The 24533-nt window shown below is 49.0% G+C and overlaps 1 protein-coding gene across 4 annotated transcripts in view; it reads left to right on the forward strand.

Moving 5' to 3' along the window:
- LOC146808607 (NACHT, LRR and PYD domains-containing protein 3-like) overlaps window positions 1-24533 on the forward strand; it is an 800827-nt gene that overhangs the window by 397804 nt on the left and 378490 nt on the right. For all 4 annotated transcript variants that reach the window (XM_085623632.1, XM_085623634.1, XM_085623635.1 and 1 more), the window contains exon 8: window positions 11250-11420. In XM_085623632.1, coding sequence (XP_085479758.1) covers window positions 11250-11420 — 171 coding nt within the window. The remainder of the gene's footprint in view (window positions 1-11249; window positions 11421-24533) is intronic.

A 24533-nucleotide genomic window follows, 5' to 3' on the forward strand; every position in this document is an offset into this window, starting at 1 on the left:
GCCCCAAAACCATTCAGGGGTGAAAGATCTTCTTGATCGAAGCCTGTGCCTTATCCAAGAAAGTGAATGTAGCCACAAATTTCCCTAGTTCCTTGAGGAAGGGCTCTCTGAAATGGCCCCCCTTGAGCCGCTCCTCCTGCCTCCATCACCGCCAAGTTCCCCAGCTTGAGGTCCACCTTAATCAGGAGGGACCTTTGTCTCTCTGCCGACAGGATGGAATTGACATTCCCCAGGAAAATTACAGCGCATTGCACCCAGCCGAATAATACTTCGTGGGAATTCACATTACCAAAAGCTTTGGCTTCCTTAGCCATCTCCAGGGTTCTTGTGAGTGGCCCTATTGATCCAGCGGCGTACCAACATCAGATACTCCCCTACCAACACACACACAATTGAGTAAACCGCTGTAGTCGAAGTTTATGATTTTCCACAATTTTAGGATTAGTTGTATCTTATTCCTAACTAACGTTTCAATGATCAAAAAGTTCTTTCCTCTGGTCAATGGACCATTAGTTGAACTAGTTGATAGTGAAAATTAACACTAACTCTATCTCATTCATTTAAAGTAAATAACCACAGACTCTGGAAGTTTTAAAACCTTTATCTAAATTAATTTTATGTGAACCATTTCAAATACACAGTGCAGTCACCATCATTCTTAGAAGAGAAAATTCAATTAATTAATCATCAAACAAATACTTTGGACTCACGCAATGACCAATGCTCAGAAAGGGAGTGGACAGAGAGAAAAGAACATCAGCAAATAACGCAAAAATATCATTACCAAGAATGGTGTGAAGACCAACCCCCTGGCCAAAGGGCTGGTAAGGGTCCCCGGGACAGATCAGGCGACAAAGACTTCAGGACAGGATTCAGGACAGGATAGATGACGTCTCTAATACCGACGGTAGCGTCGCACCCCTCTCTGACACTCTCTTCCTCCTCGAGATTCTTCCGAAATCTTCTTATCTAACCAAATTAATTAGGATAGAAAGTTCTGCATTCGGCTTCTTCATCAGCATCTCACAGCGTCTCTCCCAGCGTCATCATCACCCGCTACACCGACAGCATCCCGAGCTCTGCGGCATCCATCAAATCTTCGTCTGACTAACTACGGCTATCTCAATTACACCTTTCGTTCTTCATGTTCCACCCACTAAAGTTTCAATATCGTAAAAATACGAGATCCAATTGGTCAGGCAAGGGGGGGGATCATCACACCATGCTTACATGACGGGGGAGGATCATCACACCATGCTTACATGACGGGGGGGATCATCACACCATGCTTACATGACGGGGGAGGATCATCACACCATGCTTACATGACGGGGGGATCATCACACCATGCTTACATGACGGGGGGGATCATCACACCATGCTTACATGACGGGGGAGGATCATCACACCATGCTTACATGACGGGGGGGATCATCACACCATGCTTACATGACGGGGGGGATCATCACACCATGCTTACATGACGGGGGAGGATCATCACACTATGCTTACATGACGGGGGGGATCATCACACCATGCTTACATGACGGGGGGGATCATCACACCATGCTTACATGACGGGGGAGGATCATCACACCATGCTTACATGACGGGGGGATCATTACACCATGCTTACATGTCACTTTATTCAGTTAAACCATTGTTCACAAACACTCCCCTTAATTTTTATTCCTATTTTTATTTCCCACCTGCATTCATGTTTCATTTGCAACATTTGTTTAAAATCTAACATGTAGGTCCATTCAGTTGTACTTTCACCGTCCGTTCTCGGGCTGGGACATCTTGTGACCTTGGCTTTGGTTCAAACTCCATCTCATCATTTCGGGTTCACTTTCAGCGGACATGCGCAGCTGTCATGTGACTCTGCTTACTTCAGTTATACATGAGAGGCCCAAGTGTGCACTAGTAATAAATTCAGAAAGACAAATGTTACTTCCAAAAAAATAAATGGTTTCACAGTATACCACCCATCTGTACTCTATTCCCCTTTACTTATTAATACTTTTCCCGCATTAGCATTAGTAAAATAGCTAATTTTTGCTTCAGCTAAGCAGGTGCCATGTACGAGAGTCTTCAAGACACCATTTTAGTGCCTTCTGCACATGCGCAAGAATTTACCTCCAAGCATTAATTTGTCATATTGCATTGAAGCAGTTGACGCATGCGCAGTAAAGATTTCCCCGTTAAAGCGTTTTTTTTTTCAGTCCTTCGTACATGTTATTAGTGTTAGCAACACATAGGCAAGCTTCACTAACCTGCGTGTTCATGTGCGTTCATTTAGAGCATGTTCTTATATGTGAAGCCCTTGCTCAATCACTATGACATCCAATAATTTGTCCTGGCAGGACTTGCAGGACCTGTCGATACCTTTGCTAGGATCCCAGATTTACTTTAAGAGGAATGTAGCAACTCTAGCATTTATTTCCGGCATAAGGGCTACCTTGCTGGTTAGAGAGGGGCACGTACATTCCACCCAGAGACGGGCCCACGCCTCCTTCTCCAGAGGTTTGCGCAGTCGGCCTGCTGCATATTTGCCCACTTTTGCTGACAGGAATGAGCCTACTGAGCACGGGCGCATCAAGACGTCGGGTCGAGCATGTCCATGCTTCAGTTTGGCATGCCAGAGGCTCTAAAGGGATCTGAGCCCTGGATTTGTAATCCATAATATGCTACAAAGGGAAACACACTGCCGCCTAGGCCCAGTCCCACAAGCGGCACAGAGTGTGACTGCTTTATAACCAGCACATTTTTTGTAATACAGACCCGGTGGAACCGGGCATCAGCTGCTTTAAAGTGCTTATAGTAATATTACAGAGCCCAGCAAGGCGCCAGGCTTCCATACGTCTCGGGAAAAGGTAGTAGGCTCCACGGGTTGCCGGCTCATCAGTTTTGCTAGTTAGTTTTGCAGAACAACAACATGTGGCGCACATCTCTGTGGTAATTGTAGGCGCCATATAGTGGGTAGTACCCGGCCCAACAATTACGCGGCCCAACAATTATTGTAAAAGAAAGATGCGTATGGAGCGCTGAGTGAGTCACACTATCATGACAGTTTATATTGAATAAAGAAACAAGGATATCTATGAAAGAGTGGAGCCACTCCCATGGTGTGCTCAAAGAGGAAGAGCATCCCCTGGGGCCCAATCTAATTAATAAGGGAGGGCAGCACGTGGACCCCCTCCCTGAGCTGTTTTAGGTACCAGGGACACCATCCCCTGTGGCCCAATATCTTGTTTAAGGGGAGAGGCACTCAGCTACCCTCCCTAAGCATTTATTTGGCCTTTGGGACCTGATCTCCCAAGGCCCAATGTATTTATTAAGGAGGGGGGAGCTTGCAACCCCATCTTCTAGCCTTAAAAATTGCCAGGGGACCCTATTCCTAGGACCGTCACTTAAAGCTAAATGGCGGGGGGTCTCACACATGCTCCTTGAGCCTTTAATGTAACCCTGGGCTTAGTAGCGCTGCGCGTAGCTATGCAAAGTGCACATCACACTACGCGAGCTACGCAAAATTCGCAGTGCACTGTGCAAAATGCTGTTCACACTGATTGCACAGTGCCGGATGCTTGTCCGCACTGTGCAATCAGTGCAAATCGCATCTTGCACAGTGCAAGAGGTCGTTTTCTGCCGCTCGAGTAGATTTCTACTCGAACGGCAGCTTTCTCAATGCGGACTGGTAGTTTCTCATCGCGAGCGGTTGCGATCATACGCGACCACTTGCAATGAGAATCCTGACATCCCCGCGTTGAGAATCTCGCCGGGAGGTTTATTTTCCACACTCGTGATCGGCAACTTGATGTTGCTGATCGCAAATGAGGAAAAAGTCGCGCCGGGATGTAATTTTGTCCGCTCGCGGTTGCCAACTTGATGATGTGGACTGCGAGCAGCAAAAAATGACCATGTTTGCACTGTGCTACGTGCAATTCGCATAGTGCGAAGTAGCGCAAACTTCGCAAACTATGCGAGCGTAGCGTAGTACTTCACCCAGGGTTACTTTAAGGGGACTGGGAACCATGTCCTGGGGAGCCCAGCCACGGGACATAGTATTTTACCTGCCCGCACTACAGTGGCAGGGAAACATGTCTTTGCTCCTGCCTGGCGGGACCATTTTCAACTCTCTTGTCAAACGGGAGTTTTAGACATTGGTTTTCTGGTTGGCAGAGTTATGCACCCTTTCCAAGCAGGAACCACAATCCTAGACAGGGTAAGTCCAAAAGTATCATTTCTAAAATAGTACTGTTAAATCCATCTTTATCAGTAAATAGGATTTATCATTACCATTCCAAAGATATGAAACATGAGAAAGCTACTCTTTTCTAATCCGGCATTACAGCGTAAAGTGTATTAAGGAATTCCCAATGTTAACCTATGAGAGGAGTAGGTCTCACAGTAGTGAAAGACATATTTTGTAGTTTGTCACTACCAAGACATGTAAAACATACAAGTACATGTCCTACTTTTTACTTATAGCACACATAAGGGTACGCCTGGTCATTAAGAGCATGTTCTTATGTGTGAAGAAAATGCTGTTTTTAAAGGACGAGAACCCTCATCCCCCAAAGGGTGGCTTCATCATTGGGTTCCCTCCTCACACCAGTACCACAAGGTACCTGGTGAGGGCTACAACTCTCCACCTGACAGCAGCTGAGATGCTTTATAGGTAATAAAGAAGAGCTTGATGTGTGGGTGAGAGGCAGAGTGCTAAGTATATGAAGTGTATCTCCTGGTAGGCTAAAACAAATTTTAATCAAGTGCTTCCAGTGGAATGGATTAAAGGAAACGGAAAAGGTGGTTTGGAAAACATATTCCCCTAGGATGGCCAACATGTTTCTTCCTTTTCCATGACCCAGCTCTTGGTTCTTAGGCATTCGTAAGGACCAATTCTAACAGTTACTCTGTGATAGTAACAAAAATCTTAAAACCTGTTGCTGGCCTTTTAAATTTATGCCAGGAGACACAGTCTCACAATCGCTTTCTCGGTGAGGTGCACCGACATACTATATCATAAGGAAACCACAAATTCCAGCATTACCCACACAACACATAGGAGGAACATATAGTGTCATGTTTAAGTGGAAATATCAGAGTGTCAGTGCCCTCTACCAATGTACGCACTAGTGCAGTGGATTAAGATACAAGCGTTCTAACCCTCAATGAGTACTGCTCTCTCGCAAGCCTAATTAGGCTGCCTAGATCCCAGAGCTATGTTAATACGGTTCCAATCGAGATCTCAGGTAAATCTACCTAGGCCTGCTTGTTGGCCCCAGAGTTTATAGAGCTAAAGGCGGAGGTTGTTTGCCTATCTCACTCCGAAACTCTGGAACTCATTACCCACCAGCCTAAGACTAGATGACAACTTAATGAGCTTCAGAAAACAATTGAAAACCTATCGTTATGCCTAAACATTTATCACTCCAGCTAGGACAGGTAGCGCTGGGAAGCCTGCATTGGGTAGCCATGCGTTTTACAAGACATGAGAATTTAATTGAACTTCCTTAGGTGTGGCAAGTATGAGTTATATGCAGCATTGACCCTACAACATACACTTCATGGGCACCCTACATCAGATTAACAACCAACCACATACATATGGGAAATCCTCATCACACACACCGTTCAATATGTATACTACTGTTCAGAGAAAGCCAAGTTCTTCAAGATGCTCAACGTCTGTTCCAAAATTAATGCCCTTCTACGGACAGCTTTTATCTGTATCAAACCACTCACAATCACCGTTGTATATTAAGAAATGAGGTTGATATGAGTAGAAAAGTGGGTAGTAACTGGGGAATTTCTCTGTTTTTTTTGTTCAAAACATTACATTGTCACTGACATTTTCACCTAACTATAACAACACTTTAACCTTTCTTTTTTTCAGTGAATTTCTCCGTTTTTAAAATTATTTAAAGAAATATTTTTACCATATCTAACTGCTACTTAATTTTGTTTTTTTTCACGTGTATTTCTAGGTTTAAAAAAAGGTAAAATAACAGCTTTTTTTTACGAAACATATTACAGTCAAGGAGCCAAGAATAGTTAGTGCTCAGTTAAACAAAATGGAACAGGATAAAAGGAATGCGGGCTGCTACACGTGCCGTTCTCTTAATATTCATAAGCTTCGTACCATTACGCTCTCACTTAAAACAGCTATATTGATGTTTTTTAACTTTGAGGGGGTGAAACTTCCAGTTCATGCTCTCGCGAACTCTCCTCAAGGGCCTGTGCAGAAGGCTTCAGAGAACCACGAGGCCTTGTGTCATCACATAATAACAGCATTACAACAAACAAATGATGGACGGAATGCTGACAATGCATACATTCTCCCCAGTCAAGAGATCTGGGTTAAATCCATCGTTCTTTTGCCCACTACACCACCCCAGTTTAGACATGGCCATATGCAAATCAGTCTTGACCCTGTGCCTCATGGGAACAGTCCAGCCCGAACTGCCAAGCCATGTCTTCCCTGGACCGGAATCAAGCATCCTAGGACCGGTTTCTGGCAATCAGCCGTCATCAGCCAGGATAGCTTGACTCCAGTGGCGTAGTGAGCACGGGTCCGACGTCTGGGAATACCCATCCCACTTAGGGCGAAAAGCGTTACAACAAACAAATGATGGACGGAATGCTGACAATGCATACATTCTCCCCCAGTCAAGAGATCTGGGTTAAATCCATCGTTCTTTTGCCCACTACACCACCCCAGTTTAGACATGGCCATATGCAAATCAGTCTTGACCCTGTGCCTCATGGGAACAGTCCAGCCCGAACTGCCAAGCCATGTCTTCCCCGGACCGGAATCAAGCATCCTAGGACCAGTTTCTGGCTATCAGCCGTCATCAGCCAGGATAGCTTGACTCCAGTGGCGTAGTGAGCACGGGTCCCACGTCTGGGAATACCCATCCCACTTAGGGCGAAAAGCGTTACAACAAACAAATGATGGACGGAATGCTGACAATACAGACATTCTCCCCCAGTCAAGAGATCTGGGTTAAATCCATCGTTCTTTTGCCCATTACACCACCCCAGTTTAGACATGGCCATATGCAAATCAGTCTTGACCCTGTGCCTCATGGGAACAGTCCAGCCCGAACTGCCAAGCCATGTCTTCCCTGGACCGGAATCAAGCATCCTAGGACCGGTTTCTGGCTATCAGCCGTCATCAGCCAGGATAGCTTGACTCCAGTGGCGTAGTGAGCACGGGTCCCACGTCTGGGAATACCCATCCCACTTAGGGCAAAAAGCGTTACAACAAACAAATGATGGACGGAATGCTGACAATGCAGACATTCTCCCCCAGTCAAGAGATCTGGGTTAAATCCATCGTTCTTTTGCCCACTACACCACCCCAGTTTAGACATGGCCATATGCAAATCAGTCTTGACCCTGTGCCTCATGGGAACAGTCCAGCCCGAACTGCCAAGCCATGTCTTCCCTGGACCGGAATCAAGCATCCTTGGACCGGTTTCTGGCTATCAGCCGTCATCAGCCAGGATAGCTTGACTCCTGTGGATTCTTGATTCCGGTCCAGGGAAGACATGGCTTGGCAGTTCGGGCTGGACTGTTCCCATGAGGCACAGGGTCAAGACTGATTTGCATATGGCCATGTCTAAACTGGGGTGGTGTAGTGGGCAAAAGAACGATGGATTTAACCCAGATCTCTTGACTGGGGGAGAATGTCTGCATTGTCAGCATTCCGTCCATCATTTGTTTGTTGTAACGCTTTTCGCCCTAAGTGGGATGGGTATTCCCAGACGTGGGACCCGTGCTCACTACGCCACTGGAGTCAAGCTATCCTGGCTGATGACGGCTGATAGCCAGAAACCGGTCCTAGGATGCTTGATTCCGGTCCAGGGAATACATGGCTTGGCAGTTCGGGCTGGACTGTTCCCATGAGGCACAGGGTCAAGACTGATTTGCATATGGCCATGTCTAAACTGGGGTGGCGTAGTGGGCAAAAGAACGATGGATTTAACCCAGATCTCTTGACTGGGGGAGAATGTCTGCATTGTCAGCATTCCGTCCATCATTTGTTTGTTGTAACGCTTTTCGCCCTAAGTGGGATGGGTATTCCCAGACGTGGGACCCGTGCTCACTACGCCACTGGAGTCAAGCTATCCTGGCTGATGACGGCTGATAGCCAGAAACCAGTCCTAGGATGCTTGATTCTGGTCCAGGGAAGACATGGCTTGGCAGTTCGGGCTGGACTGTTCCCATGAGGCACAGGGCCAAGACTGATTTGCATATGGCCATGTCTAAACTGGGGTGGCGTAGTGGGCAAAAGAACGATGGATTTAACCCAGATCTCTTGACTGGGGGAGAATGTCTGCATTGTTAGCATTCCGTCCATCATTTGTTTGTTGTAACGCTTTTCGCCCTAAGTGGGATGGGTATTCCCAGACGTGGGACCCGTGCTCACTACGCCACTGGAGTCAAGCTATCCTGGCTGATGACGGCTGATAGCCAGAAACCGGTCCTAGGATGCTTGATTCCGGTCCAGGGAAGACATGGCTTGGCAGTTCGGGCTGGACTGTTCCCATGAGGCACAGGGTCAAGACTGATTTGCATATGGCCATGTCTAAACTGGGGTGGCGTAGTGGGCAAAAGAACGATGGATTTAACCCAGATCTCTTGACTGGGGGAGAATGTCTGTATTGTCAGCATTCCGTCCATCATTTGTTTGTTGTAACGCTTTTCGCCCTAAGTGGGATGGGTATTCCCAGACGTGGGACCCGTGCTCACTACGCCACTGGAGTCAAGCTATCCTGGCTGATGACGGCTGATAGCCAGAAACCGGTCCTAGGATGCTTGATTCCGGTCCAGGGAAGACATGGCTTGACAGTTTGGGCTGGACTGTTCCCATGAGGCACAGGGTCAAGACTGATTTGCATATGGCCATGTCTAAACTGGGGTGGCGTAGTGGGCAAAAGAACGATGGATTTAACCCAGATCTCTTGACTGGGGGAGAATGTCTGCATTGTCAGCATTCCGTTCATCATTTGTTTGTTGTAACGCTTTTCGCCCTAAGTGGGATGGGTATTCCCAGACGTGGGACCCGTGCTCACTACGCCACTGGAGTCAAGCTATCCTGGCTGATGACGGCTGATAGCCAGAAACCGGTCCTAGGATGCTTGATTCCGGTCAAGGGAAGACATGGCTTGGCAGTTCGGGCTGGACTGTTCCCATGAGGCACAGGGTCAAGACTGAGTTGCATATGGCCATGTCTAAACTGGGGGGGCGTAGTAGGCAAAAGAACGATGGATTTAACCCAGATCTCTTGACTGGGGGAGAATGTATGCATTGTCAGCATTCCGTCCATCATTTGTTTGTTGTAACGCTTTTCGCCCTAAGTGGGATGGGTATTCCCAGACGTGGGACCCGTGCTCACTACGCCACTGGAGTCAAGCTATCCTAGCTGATGACGGCTGATAGCCAGAAACCGGTCCTAGGATGCTTGATTCCGGTCCAGGGAAGACATGGCTTGGCAGTTCGGGCTGGACTGTTCCCATGAGGCACAGGGTCAAGACTGATTTGCATATGGCCATGTCTAAACTGGGGTGGCGTAGTGGGCAAAAGAACGATGGATTTAACCCAGATCTCTTGACTGGGGGAGAATGTCTGCATTGTCAGCATTCCGTCCATCATTTGTTTGTTGTATCACATAATAACAGGGCGCAGATTTATATGGCAGAGTTTGATGAAATGCTGACTCCATTTCTTACAACTCTATACAGAGTGAACGCTTGTTTTTAATGACAACAAGTCCTCTCTGCTGAGACCTCTCTAATGCATAAAGGGTGAGTGTAGAAAGCTTTAGTGAGTAACTCACCCCTCTGTAAAGACCTTTCCTCTGAGTGAACACAGGGAATGAATGGGTTTGCAAACAGCAAGCTCTCTACTGATATCTCTGAACAGAATAAAGGGTCTGTGTACAAGGTTTTAGAGAAAGACCAGGCCCTCTTAACGGGTACAGATTGTGTATGGTAGAGTTTGATGAAAGACTCACTCTTACTCATACAACTCCACATAGAGTGAATAGTTCAGTTTTATGACAACATGGCCTCTTTGCTGAGATCTTTCTATGTGGTAAAGGCTGGTTGTAAAAGTCTTCAGTCAGGAACTCACCCCTCTATAAAGTCCTTTCCTCTGAGTGAAGAGGGTGTAGGATTGGATTGACAGCGAGCAGCCTCTCCTGTAACAGCTCTCACTCAATCAATCAATCCATCAGGATTTATAAAGCGCGGCTAATCACCCGATAGAGATTCAGGCTGAGCTGAGAAGGAAATGGGATGGAAGCAGGAGGGGGGGGGGGAGAGCACCAGGGAGGAGGGGGGAGAATAGGAAAACTGAGAACTTGAGAGAAAGGCAGGAATCACTTGCGATCCCATGGCATGCTTTAAATACAATAAAATGAGCACTGACAAAGCGGATAGGTCTGGTCTTGGCAGGCTGTGCGGATGTTAATCAGCTTTTTGTTGCAGACTTAAGTCAATACAAATTTAAACATTTTGAAATCATCACCAATGTGGTATTTTACTAATGATGGTTTTAAAAAACAACTCTTTGATTTATGCTATGGATTTTATTATTATTGTTATTGATAAAGGAGACGAGAATACATGTGTATCTAACCGAGCACTGAATCTAAATCAGCTGCAATGTTACTTAAACACTTAGGAACTTTATAAAGAAGATCGAAAAGAAATCAGCTTCTATATGGGCATCTACAAATAACACATTTTAACTCCGCCTTGTCACTGAAGTTGTAGGAGCTATTTTTGTGAACAATGTGCACACGGTTTGTGATTTCTCCTGCTCTCTGCTCTGGTGGGTGGAGCAAATTTTGAATGACATTTTAACAAACCAATGGTTGAAGACCTCTGACCAAAATCCCTCCTATGTACATATAACAACCTGAGTATTAATAGACAGGTCGCCGCAACAACTACCAAAGTTGTGAGTTCACCATTCACAGCACAGCAGCTTGTCTCCAGCAAAAAACATGCATTAATATATTTATTTATATGTCTATTTAGCTCCGCCTCTGCTAGTCTGAGATCTCCCCCCATGAGGTTCTTATATAAACTGGGCGTGGTCGGATGTGTGAGGTGGGGATGTGTCACTAGAGGGGAGTAAGTCAAGGACGGGAAGGAAATAAAGAAAAAACTGAAGTTGTGACGCCCCTGTCTGTGCTCTGCTTTACTCCCCTCCATGTCTCTTCTCTCCTGCAGGTTGAATCGCTGCTTCCTCATCAGTTCATGCTGCGAAGACCTCGCCTCTGTCCTTAAAACAAACACATCTCTCACAGAGCTCCACCTGAGCTTCAATGAGCTGCGAGACACTGGAGTGAAGAAGTTGTGTGGCGGCCTAAAACATCCAAACTGCAAACTACAGAAACTGGGGTATGGAGCTGAGCAGTTCTTATCACATCATGGATTTCTAAAACATACATCATTGATGGGGGCTCACACATATATTTTAAAAATGCCTTGAAATGTTTACATGATTGTCTCTTTTCTGTTAATGTCGTGAGAAAGGCACCCATTAATAACATTTGTGAATTAAGTCAGGTTTGTGAAGTGGGGGTACCCAAGCCCCAATCCATGGTCATGAAAGAAGCCCCTGTCATGGTGCAGAGGGGCACTTTTTAAAGCCTGTTTCTCAGGTTTTTGGGCTCAAATGGAATAAGTCTTAACCAGAGGGCAGGTCTGTCCCTTCCAGAGAGGGCGCCTACCCCAGCAGTCTCCCTGCTGTTACCAGACCGACTGCTGGATACGAGGCCATGTCAGTGAGACATGGGGGGCTCCGAGGCCCTCTTCACATTCTGCAGGAGAGAGCTGTAAGATGAAAGGCAGAGCAGGCTGCAGAGAGAGGCAACTGTAAGATGAAAGGTAGAGCAGGCTACAAAGAAGGCAGCAGTAAGATGAAAGGTAGAACTGGCTGCAGAGACGGGAAGCTGTAAGATGAAAGCTAGAGCAGGCTGCGGAGAGCGGCAGGTGTAAGATAAAAGGCAGAGCGGGCTGCACAGTGGGGCAACTGTAAGATGAAAGATAGAGCAGACTGCAGAGAGGGGCAGCTGTAAAATGAAATATAAGGCAGGCTGCAGAGAGGGGCAACTGTAAGATGAAAGATAGAGCAGGCTACAGAGATTGCAGCTGTAAGATAAAAGGCACAGCAGGCTGCACAGTGGGGCAGCTGTAAGATGAAAGGTAGCGCAGGCTGCAGCGAGGGGTAACTGTAAGATGAAAGGTAGAGCAGGCTACAGAGAAGGCAGCTGTAGATGAAAGGTAGAGCGGCCTGCAGAGAGAGGCAGCTGTAAAACGAAAGATAGAGCAGGCTACAGAGAAGGCAGCTGTAGATGAAAGGTAGAGCAGACTCAAGAGAGGGGCATCTGCAAAATGAAAGATAAGGCAGGCTGCAGAGAGGGGCAACAGTAAGATGAAAGATAGAGCAGACTACAGAGAAGGCAGCTGTAAGATGAAAGGTAGAGCGGCCTGCAGAGAGCGGCAGCTGTAAGATGAAAGGTAGAGCAGCCTACAGAGAAGGCAGCTGTAAGATGAAAGGTAGAGCAGGCTACAGAGAAGGCAGCTGTAAGATGAAAGGCGGAGCAGGCTACAGAGAGAGGCAACTGTAAGATAAAAGGTAGAGCGGGCTGCAGAGAAGGGCTGATGTAAGATGAAAGCTAGAGCAGGCTGCAGAGAAGGGCAGCTATCAAATGAAGGCTAGAGCAGGCTACAAATAGGTTTATCTGTGAGATGAAAGGCAGAGCAGGCTGCAGAAAGGGGCAGTTGTGGTTCACTGTGTTCATGGACAGCAGCGCTGCTGAGGTTCACGGTGTGCTTGGACAGCATCGCTGCTGAGATTCACGGTGTGCTTGGACAGCAGCGCTGCTTAGATTCATGGTGTGCTTGGACAGCATCGCTGCTGAGATTCACGGTGTGCTTGGAGAGCAGCGCTGCTGAGGTTCACGGTGTGCTTGGACAGCATCACTGCTGAGATTCACGGTGTGCTTGGACAGCAGCGCTGCTTAGATTCACGGTGTGCTTGGACAGCAGCGCTGCTGAGGTTCACGGTGTGCTTGGACAGCAGAGCTCCTGAGGATCACGGTGTGCTTGGCCAGCAGAGCTGCTGAGGTTCATGGTGTGCTTGGACAGCAGAGCTGCTGAGGTTCATGGTGTGCTTGGACAGCAGAGCTGATGAGATTCACGGTGTGCTAAGACAGCAGAGCTGCTGAGGTTCATGGTGTGCTTAGACATCAAAGCTACTGAGGTTCATGGTATGCTTAGACAGCAGAGCTGCTGAGGTTCACGGTATGCTGAGACAGCAGAGCTGCTGAGGTTCACGGTGTGCTTGGACAGCAGAGCTGCTGAGGTTCACAGTGTTCTTGGACAGCAGCGCTGCTTAGATTCACGGTGCGCTTAGAAAGCTGAGGTTCACAGTGTGCTTGGACAGCAGAGCTGCTGAGGTTCACGGTGTGCTTGGACAGCAGAGCTGCTGAGGTTAATGGTGTGCTTAGACAGCAGAGCTGCTGAGATTCACGGTGTGCTTGGACAGCAGCGCTGCTGAGGTTCACAGGGTGCTAGACAGCATAGCTGCTGAGATTCATGGTGTGCTTAGAAAGCAGAGCTGCTTAGATTCATGGTGTGCATAGAAATCAGCGCTGTTGAGATTCACCATGTGCATAGAAAGCAGAGCTGCTGAGGTTCACGGTGTGCTTGGACATCTGCGCTGCTTAGATTCATGGTGTGCTTAGAAAGCAGCGCTGCTGTGGGTCACGGTGTGCTTGGACAGCAGGGCTGCTTAGATTCATGGTGTGCTTGGACAGCAGAGCTGCTTAGATTCACGGTGTACATAGAAAGCAGCGCTGCTGAGATTCACGGTGTGCATAGAAAGCAGCACTGCTGAGATTCACCGTGTTCATAGAAAGCAGAGCTGCTGAGGTTCAAGGTGTGCTTGGACAGCAGAGCTGCTTAGATTCATTGTGTGATTAGAAAGCAGCGCTGCTGAGGTTCATGGTTTACATAGACAGCAGAGCTGCTGATGTTCATGGTGTACTTAGACAGCAGAGCTGCTGAGGTTCATGGTGTTCTTAGACAGCAGAGCTGCTGAAGTTCATGGTGTGTTTAGACTGCAGTGCTGCTGAGGTTCACTGTGTGCTTAGACAGCAGATCTGCAGAGGTTCACAGTGTGCTTAGACAGCAGAGCTGCTGAGGTTCACAGTGTGCTTACACAGCAGAGCTGCTGAGGTTCATGGTGTGCTTAGACAGCAAAGCTGCTGAGGTTCACGGTGTGCTTAGAGAGCAGAGCTGCTGAAGTTTCGCAGTGTGCTTAGCAGAGGTGCTGAGGTTCACAGTGTGCTTTGACAGCAGAGCTGCTGAGGTTCACAGTGTGCTTAGACAGCAGAGCTGCTAACGTTCACTGTGTGCTTAGACTGCAGAGCTGCTGAGGTTCACAATGTGCTTAGACAGCACAGCTGCTGAGGTTCAAGGTGTGCTTAGACAGCAGAGCTGCTGAGGTTCGTTGTGGTCTTAGACTACAGTGCTGCTGAGGTTCATGGTGTGCTTAGACAGCAGAACAGCAGAGCTGCTGAGAATCACGGTGTGCTTAAACTTCGGAGCTGCTGGGGTTCACGGTGTGCTTAGACAGCAGAGCTGCTGAAGTTCACAGTGTGCTTTGATAGCAGCACTGCTAAGGTTCACCGTGTGCATAGACAGCAGAACTGCTGAGGTTCACAGTGTGCTAAGACAGCAGAGCTGCTGAGGTTCATGGTGTGCTTAGACAGCAGTGCTGCTGAGATTCACGGTGTGCTTAGACTGCAGAGCTGCTGAGGTTCACGGTGTACTTAGACAGCAGAGCTGCTGAGGTTCATGGTGTGCTTAGATTGTAGAGCTGCTGAGGTTCATGGTGTGCTTAGACAGCAGAGCTGCTGATGTTCATGGTGTGCTTAGATAGCAGAGCTGCTGAGGTTTCGCGGTGTGCTTAGCAGAGCTGCTGAGGTTCACAGTGTGCTTTGACAGCAGAGCTGCTGAGGTTCACAGTGTGCTTAGACAGCAGAGCTGCTAACGTTCACTGTGTGCTTAGACTGCAGAGCTGCTGAGGTTCACAATGTGCTTAGACAGCACAGCTGCTGAGGTTCAAGGTGTGCTTAGACAGCAGAGCTGCTGAGGTTCGTTGTGGTCTTAGACTACAGTGCTGCTGAGGTTCATGGTGTGCTTAGACAGCAGAACAGCAGAGCTGCTGAGAATCACGGTTTGCTTAAACTTCGGAGCTGCTGGGGTTCACGGTGTGCTTAGACAACAGAGCTGCTGAAGTTCACAGTGTGCTTTGATAGCAGCACTGCTAATGTTCACCGTGTGCTAAGACAGCAGAACTGCTGAGGTTCACAGTGTGCTAAGACAGCAGAGCTGCTAAGGTTCATGGTGTTCTTAGACAGCAGTGCTGCTGAGATTCACGGTCTGCTTAGACTGCAGAGCTGCTGAGGCTCACGGTGTGCTTAGACTGCAGAGCTGCTGAGTTTCACGGTGTACTTAGACTGCAGAGCTGCTGAGGTTCATGGTGTGCTTAGATTGTAGAGCTGCTGAGGTTCATGGTGTGCTTAGACAGCAGAGCTGCTGATGTTCATGGTGTGCTTAGACTGCAGACTTGCTGAGGTTCAAGGTGTGCTTAGACAGCAGAGCTGCTGAGTTTCACAGTGTACTTTGACAGCAGCATTGCTGAGGTTCAGGTGTACTTGGACAGCAGAGCTGCTGAGGTTCATGGTGTGCTTTGAAAGCAGTGCTGCTGAGGTTCAGGTGTGCTTAGACTACAGAGCTGCTGAGGTTCACGGTGTGCTTAGACTGCAGAGCTGCTGAGGTTCACGGTGTACTTAGACAGCAGCGCTGCTGAGGTTCATGGTGTGCCTAACCAGCAGAGCTGCTGAGGTTCATGGTGTGCTTAGACTGCAGAGCTGCTGAGGTTCACGGTGTGCTTAGAACATCAGAGCTGCTGATGTTCATGGTGTGCCTAACCAGCAGAGCTGCTGAGGTTCATGGTGTTCCTAACCAGCAGAGCTGCTTAGATTCAGGTTGTGCTTAGATAGCAGTGCTGCTGAGATTCAGGGTCTGCTTAGACAGCAGAGCTGCTGAGATTCACAGTGTGCTTAGACAGCAGAACTGTAGAGGTTCACAGTGTGCTTAGATAGCAGTGTTGCTGAGGTTCACGGTGTGCTTAGACAGTAGCGCTGCTGAGGTTTACAATATGCTTAGACAGCAGAGCTGCTGAGGTTCATGGTATGCTTAGACAGCAGAGCTGCTGATGTTCACAGTGTGCTTAGATAGCAGTGTTGCTGAGGTTCACAGTGTGCTTAGACAGTGGCGCTGCTGAGGTTCATGGTGTGCATAGACAGCAGAGCTGCTGAGGTTCACAGTGCGCTTAGACAGCGGAGCTGCTGAGGTTCACGGTGTGCTTGGACAGCAGAGCTGCTGAGGTTCACGGTGTGCTTGGACAGCAGAGCTGCTGAGGTTCATGGTGTGCTTGGACAGCAGAGCTGCTGATGTTCATGGTGTGCTTGGACAGCAGAGCTGCTGAGATTCACGGTTTGCTAAGACAGCAGAGATGCTGAGGTTCATGGTGTGCTTAGACAGCAGAGCTGCTGAGGTTCACGGTGTGCTTGGACAGCAGAGCTGCTGAGGTTCACGGTGTGCTTGGACAGCAGAGCTGCTGAGGTTCACTGTGTGCTTGGACAGCAGAGCTGCTGAGGTTCACGGTGTTCTTGGACAGCAGCGCTGCTTAGATTCACGGTGCGCTTAGAAGCAGCGCTGCTGAGGTTCACAGTGTGCTTGGACAGTAGAGCTGCTGAGGTTCATGGTGTGCTTGGGCAACAGAGCTGCTGAGGTTCACGGTGTGCTTGGACAGCAGAGCTGCTGATGTTAACGGTGTGCTTAGATAGCAGAGCTGCTGAGGTTCACTGTATGCTTAGACAGCAGAGCTGCTGAGGTTAATCGTGTGCTTAGACAGCAGAGCTGCTGGGATTCAGGCTGTGCCCAGACAGCAGAGCTGCTGAGATTCACGGTGTGCTTGGACAGCAGCGCTGCTGAGGTTCTCAGTGTGCTAGACAGCAGCGCTGCTGAGGTTCACAGTGTGATAGACAGCAGAGCTGCTGAGATTCATGGTGTGCTTAGAAAGCAGAGCTGCTTAGATTCACGGTGTGCATAGAAATCAGCGCTGCTGAGATTCACCAGTTGCATAGAAAGCAGAGCTGCTGAGGTTCACGGTGTGCTTGGACATCTGCGCTGCTTAGATTCTAGGTGTGCTTAGAAAGCATCGCTGCTGTGGGTCACGGTGTGCTTGGACAGCAGAGCTGCTGAGATTCATGGTGTGCTTGGACAGCAGAGCTGCTTAGATTCACGGTGTACATAGAAAGCAGCGCTGCTGAGATTCACGGTGTGCATAGAAGGCAGCACTGCTGAGATTCACCGTGTTCATAGAAAGCAGAGCTGCTGAGGTTCACGGTATGCTTGGACAGCAGAGCTGCTGAGGTTCATGGTGTTCTTAGACAGCAGATCTGCAGAGGTTCACAGTGTGCTTAGACAGCAGAGCTGCTGAGGTTCACGGTGTGCTTAGATAGCAGAGCTGCTGAGGTTTCACGGTGTGCTTAGCAGAGCTGCTGAGGTTCACAGTGTGCTTAGACAGCAGAGCTGCTGAGGTTCACGGTGTGCTTAGATAGCAGAGCTGCTGATGTTTCGCGGTGTGCTTAGCAGAGCTGCTGAGGTTCACAGTGTGCTTTGACAGCAGAGCTGTTGAGGTTTACAGTGTGCTTAGACAGCAGAGCTGCTGAGGTTCACTGTGTGCTTAGACTGCAGAGCTGCTGAGGTTCACAATGTGCTAAGACAGCACAGCTGCTGAGGTTCAAGGTGTGCTTAGACAGCAGAGCTGCTGAGGTTCGTTGTGGTCTTAGACTACAGTGCTGCTGAGGTTCATGGTGTGCTTAGACAGCAGAACAGCAGAGCTGCTGAGAATCACGGTGTGCTTAGACTTCGGAGCTGCTGAGGTTCACGGTGTGCTTAGACAGCAGAGTGTTAGAAATGGGATTTCTGGTTGGCTAGGGATTGCGCCAAAGCCAGGCAGAAACCACCACTCTAGTCAGGGCAAGGAAGTTACACGCCAAAGATAACCCCTGCTCACCCCCTTGGTAGCTTGGCACGAGCAGTCAGGCTTATCCCGGAGGCAATGTGTAAAGCGTTTGCGCGCGCACACAGCAACAACACCCTAGGCCCACCACAAAAGAAACTCCACACAAGGTATTATATAAAAATAGCCTTTGTATTATACCAAACACATTAGATAATATTCACACAATTTACACTGTGCCAACTGGCACGGGCAGAATTTTACAAGGGACTATTTACACGGGACAGGGCCACATGGACCACTGTCAGAATCAGCACAAATCACCAAGTGTACATGTAGAACATAACACAAATTAGCACTGTAGAACACAACCAGTAACTACTAGCGCAATAATGACCTCAGCGTCATCACACTAGCATCAGGTATAAAACCTATCCTGCATCCATCACAGGGGCATAAACACATTATGCAGTTTCTCATTGGTCCAACGCATTAGACCTACCCACCTAAGTATAACTACTCTAGGGGCGTACATAACACAGGGAAGTACATTCTCCCTACCATCAACCTAAAAAGGTAAAACAACCTCCTAGGCAGAAATAACCACATTTAGAGGTATAAAGCACAGGGTGCGCAAAACATGCTATACACAGTACATTTCCTAGCACCAAAGCATGAACACAGGGTGCGCCAAACATACTACACAGTACATTTCCTAGCACCAAAATCACATTTGAGTCCAGGTTGCACCAGAACCTAAACGTAGCAGCTGCCCACTACTTGCTGGGCAGCTGGGGACAAGACAGGGCCTAAACGCTGCAGCTGGCACTAAGTGCTGCGCAGCTGTGGAAGTCACATGAGGCAGGGGCTCTCAATAGCTCCTGAAACAATAGGTCAAAACGTGGGAGCCATCTGGCTCAGAAAGTAGCATGTCCCCAAACGCTGGTGCGTCCTGGCCATCTGGGCCACAGGCAACAAAGAATAGGGGACTGGCACCTCGGTGTCCTCTGGCCCCTACAGGGCGTAGAAATACTTTGCCCTCAAAACGTTGGAGCGGCCCGCTGTCTTCCGGGGCCGCTCTGATCACCACGAAACTGCCCCCGTAGCTGGAGCCAGCTGGGGCTCCTAAAATAAACATGCCCCCTTGTTGGGGCGGCCCGCTGCTAAACGGGGCCGCCCAGGAAGTTGGCACCGGCAATGGTGCCTCTCTCTCGCCCCCTCACTCACTGGGCTATTCGGACTTCTCTGGGCACGGCAGGCGGGGCTCTCTCTTGCTCCCGAGAGCCTCGCTAGGGATTCGGCTGGGACTTTGGCTTCTCGCCTGGTCCCTCCCTTGGGACCGGGACTTCACTCGGGGCCGCATGCGGGGCTCCGTCTCCGTCACGGGAGCCCCACGGGGAATCCTGCCCTCAGTCTCTTCTCTGCCCGGCGGGGCAGAGACACGGCGCGGCTTCTAACGAGAATGGCCGCACTTCCGCTTCCGTCCCGCGGCCCCGCCCACAACCAGGCGGGCCGCGGGCTCAGCGGCCATTTTTGAATGCGGCTCGGGCCGCGGCAGTGAAACGCGGGGTGGGCACCCGCATTGGGACCACAAGCACTCGGCATACCACAGCGAGGTGGGCACCCGCAAAGCAGTGAAAAGGTGCGGGGTGGGCACCCGCGAGCACTCACATTAGCGGGGTGGCCTCCCGCAAGGCCGTCGCGGGAACTGAAGACGCAGGGTGGGCACCTGCGCATCTAAATACAGAGATAAGTGGGGTGGGCACCCGCCAACGATCACTATAATACGGGGTAGGCTCCCGTGGAATCACAGGCACTATAATGTGGGGTGGTCTCCCGCTCGGCAGCCATTACGGGGGAATCCCTACGCTTGGGATTCCCTCTGGGGACAAGGACGGCAGCTGAGCGCTGCAGAGCATGCACGCTCCTCTTCCTGGCAACAATAAAGATAAAGTGCTTCCAGGGCGCTAGAAGGCTGTCGCAAAGGTCCTGGGGCAAAGAAGATAGGTCCAAGCAGGTTCCAGGAGTCCCTCAGGTATCCAGGGGCTGGGCAGGGCCCAGGGAGGCAAGCCTTCCCCTGGGCCCCAGCAGCAGCACATCCCTGGCAGATTCAAGTACAGAACGAGAACATTTTCATGGGGTCACAGCCCCTCTTTTATACACCAAATCCCTTTGTCTCAAGGGTGCAGGGAAGGGGCGAACCAGAAACAACTGGTTCCTGAGCACTTTGTTTTGCTCAGCCCCTCTCCCTATTCACAGCACAGGCCAGGGTCATCAGTCGCACCACAGGGGGCGGAGCCAGCATTGTGTGGGGAAAGCCCAGCCCTATTCAGGACCCAGGTGTACTCCTCCCACCCATCTAGCTGCTGATCCCCCTATTTACCACTGGGTGACTCCTCCTGACTCTGGGGATTCCCTGGCCCATCACATGACCTCAACCAGCCAATCGCCAGACAAGGCACACATTTTACACTGCACACCGAAGTGCCCACTTCTAGAAGTGGCACTTCCACACTAGATACATGCACGCCGCACACATCATCGCGCAGCATTTTATCACACGAGTCCGTACATACCAAACTCGCACCTGCACTCCCCACGCATCAGGAACTACTAGGGACACATACATTCCTCCATGCATTCCTATGGGAGGGCAGGCCAACCTCACTACACGCACGCACTTTACCATGGGACAGTGGTAAAGTGCGCAGAAACCAAAAATCACTAACACAAGTCACAGTTAAAAAGCAAAAAGTTTCAGGGGTGAACCTGCCAGAAGGGCCAAGTCCAACACAACCCCCTTCCAGCCAAAACGCAGGGCAGACCAATCACCACCGTGATGGTCTTCCCTGCTTGGGGCGATAGAACACGGACGCAGGCCCGCACTGCAGGGACACTCTCCGGTTCTACGCCATTCTCAATGAACATGGTTCCATCTGAAAAAAACAACCGAATAAACTCAGGCCCAACTAGGCTACCCCACTGGTATTACCTAGTTGTCCACGGCCAGGACCAGGCCCTAGGCCACCCAGATACCACTGGTCCTTGCCAAACCCAGAGTGGGGGATAGTAACCCCTGGCATACAAACCATTCTCCACTCTCCCTCTCAGTGTAGTTCCCAACTACCACCGATCCTTCAACCTAGGGTCCGCACCCAGGCTGACCAGAGGTCATGGGCAAGAATGCCCCACCCTACCTCTACTTCTGGGGTTCCGCACCCTCCCAGGGAAGCACCCACCAGAGCACAACTCTCCCACCAGTTCAGGACCTCTCTCCACCAACTGGTCTACCACCTGGGATCCAAGGGGTCAGAGGCGAGGACTCCCTCCCTCTGCACCTCCTTCCACTGTAGAGCAGGGTCTCTTCACCTAAGATGAGCCCCACCTGCCCTCAGGACTACAGCTGCCCTTACGTCCAGATCCGGAAACACCGACTACTGGCTCCCCAACCGAGGGACGTACCCTTTGGTCAGATGCCTGGCGAACCAGGACTTAACGAGGGTGACACAATGTGGAAATATGGATTTTTATGATCAGTTATGTCCCCTAATTTGGACCCCAACGGTTTCATGTATAAATCACAAGTACATGTATGTTTCCTCCAGTTCCAGTTATGAAGACGCAAACACATGTGCGTCCACCGTCAACATGTCCTCTTTCAGATCCGCCATGAATGGGCCGGATATTCTATTCCTAAGTATGAAAGGCCACCGGCTTTATATGGTTCATTTATCCCATTTTTACAGTCCAGGCGAGTAGGCCCTGATTCTGCCATTAAGCCTTTTCCTGCCTTCTGCCTCTGAAAGCTCCAGTCTGAGCTCGCATCTGTATCCATGAACTTTGTCCTACTCCCTGCGCGGCTAACGGTGCCTGACTCGGCCTGTCTGCTTGCCAAGAACTGTATTTCACCTTCGAGATTATCTGCTCCGCTCCCCATCCAATGCATTCCTGTCTAGTAGTTTAAGTAAACATTCTTCCAGCTACCGAGCAAAGGGCCCGGCTTCTCTGTCTTTATGCAAGTAACTCATAGCCCTGTTACTATGGAAGATTTCTGCCCTTGCATCTCATGTAGACACTTAGACGCTTGTACACGCACTCACAGTCAGTATAGAATAGATTTTATTCGAGAGACCTTTCCTTTTGGATAACATAGTTCTTTAAACATAGGATGTTAGATATGATTTAGGATTAGGTTGACATAACCCCAGACTTCTGTCTCCACATGTAGAGCTAAATGTCAAGTCCCCTTCATCCCCTAGTTGCACGTCAATCACACGTCATGCTGCTGCGCGCACATCTCTGCCAAGTATTTCTGCTGACATTGCGAAATTCTTTCATGGAACCACCCATTTGTGACATCATACCTAATGACGTTCTTTAGTTACGCCTAGTTACACCCGTTTTAGTTACGCATGTATGTTTTTATCTTTGTTATCAACTGTTACGCCTCCTGCATCTGTTTCACTATAATGTCTCTTCTATAAATATGATTACCTGTCAATAAAGTTGGTCCTTCACTTCCTGAACCTTCGTGGTGATGGAATATGGAGTCCTCAATTCGAATTGATTTTGAAATAAAGCCCGTTCCGAACCTCTAATACCACGGATTCTGCCTCTTATTTTACTGAGCTATTATTATAGATTTTCCGCATCAAATTAAGTACCGGTAATTAAATTATTTACCACATATATGGCGCCCGAACAGGGACACTTTCTCATCTCACGCGCCGGAGGTGCGTTGCAGGCCCGGTCTCCTGTCACAGCTGGACGGACAACAACGCGTACCCACAGGATTTCCTGTATCTCCCTCCTGCCGAGCGGGGGTAACTGAGGCTGCGATCAACACCCAGACGAGGCGGTGAGAAGTGCGAAGTATCCCGACCAGAGCCTAGCTGAGAGAGCAAGATCCGAGGTATACAGAGGCCCACCAGTTTCCGAAGTTCCGAAGTTTCGAGTCGAGTCCAGTCCGGTTCAAGTCCAGTTCAGTTCAGTTCCGAGGCCTTCCGTTCCGAGCTACCCGGTGAGTACCATTGTCGGGGAGGCGTTCTGACGTGCACATAGGTTGTGCCGGTCAAGACGGGTTTGGGTACACAAATCCGGTCTGCACTGTTTCAGCAGTGTATCTGTACTGTTTAGCAGTATATCAAGTATGTCTAGTATATAATTCAGAATTACCTAGTTAGTGCCGAGTATTATGCTTAGTGACTAGTTCCCTAAATGGCCATCATTGTTGTTCATTAAATGTTAAAATGTTAAATGTTTTAAATACGTTCTGCATATTGTGGTGTGAATGACTGTTCATTATTGTGTTTTGTTGTATTAAACGTGTTCAAAATTAGGTATCAGATCAGTTCTCAATATGCCGCTCTTTTCGAAATTAAGACAGATCAAAACTAGAAAAGGGGTACTCGAAGAAGCTGTTCCCATTCCTCCTAGGGACACTCCAGGGTACTTCATGTATCATAAACATGGCCTAGACGCCATATTATTTCTTGATTTATGGGTAGACTACACCAAGGAATTACCAGAAAGTCAGAGGTGGCCCGCAGCTGGGACCTGGGATGCAGATTGCATCATGAAAGTAGAGGAAGAATTATGGAAAAAGAAAGCTAGACAGTCACAGAAAGATGCCATTGAATTATGGCGTAAAGAATCATATAGACGTACAGAAAAAGCACTCAGACAGGAAGAGAAAAGTAAGGAGAATTCAAATAAAGTCCGAGAAAATGTATTAATTGAAGAAGGTACTCGAGTAAAATCAGAACAAGTAGACAGACAAAGAAATGCCCTTATGAATGGTATGTATCCTCTTCTGGCCGAAGGGTTACCTAAGGCTACTCCGGAGATACCAAAAGACTTGCCACCCCCATTGTTTCCGATAAAAGCACATCCCAAAGGGCATCCCAGAACCGCAGAAGATGTTTTCCTTTCCTCTTATTTAGACGACACAGCTCCCGAGTATGCTAATACTGCGCCACATAGACCGCCTGCCGAGGGGGTTCAACGCCAAGACCCTCCTCCGTCTGTACCTCCGCAGCAACAAACTCCGACACAAGTTCCGGCAAGCACATCTGTTTCTACAGCTGTATCCACACCTATGGTTGCTATATCACGTTCAACGAATCCTTTCACATCCAGCACCCCAGGTGGTGCTACAGGAGGTGCATCAAACATTTTTTCCACGCCACCCAGAGTAAATAAACTTTCCTTTCAAGAATTAGCCCACCAACGTACGCCCAAACTAGTAACTCCCGACATGCTTAAGGAACTCCTAATAGATTGTAGATATGACCCTGTGCCCGGCAAAGAGGACGAAATGCTGCTGGCATCATTACGTATCCGACGAGCTGCAATATATTTAGGGAGGCTACCAGGAATGACTACACATTTAGAAAATATATATCACT

The sequence above is a fragment of the Triturus cristatus genome, chromosome 8 (assembly GCF_964204655.1).
Source record: "Triturus cristatus chromosome 8, aTriCri1.1, whole genome shotgun sequence".
NCBI classification, from domain to species: Eukaryota; Metazoa; Chordata; class Amphibia; order Caudata; family Salamandridae; genus Triturus; species Triturus cristatus.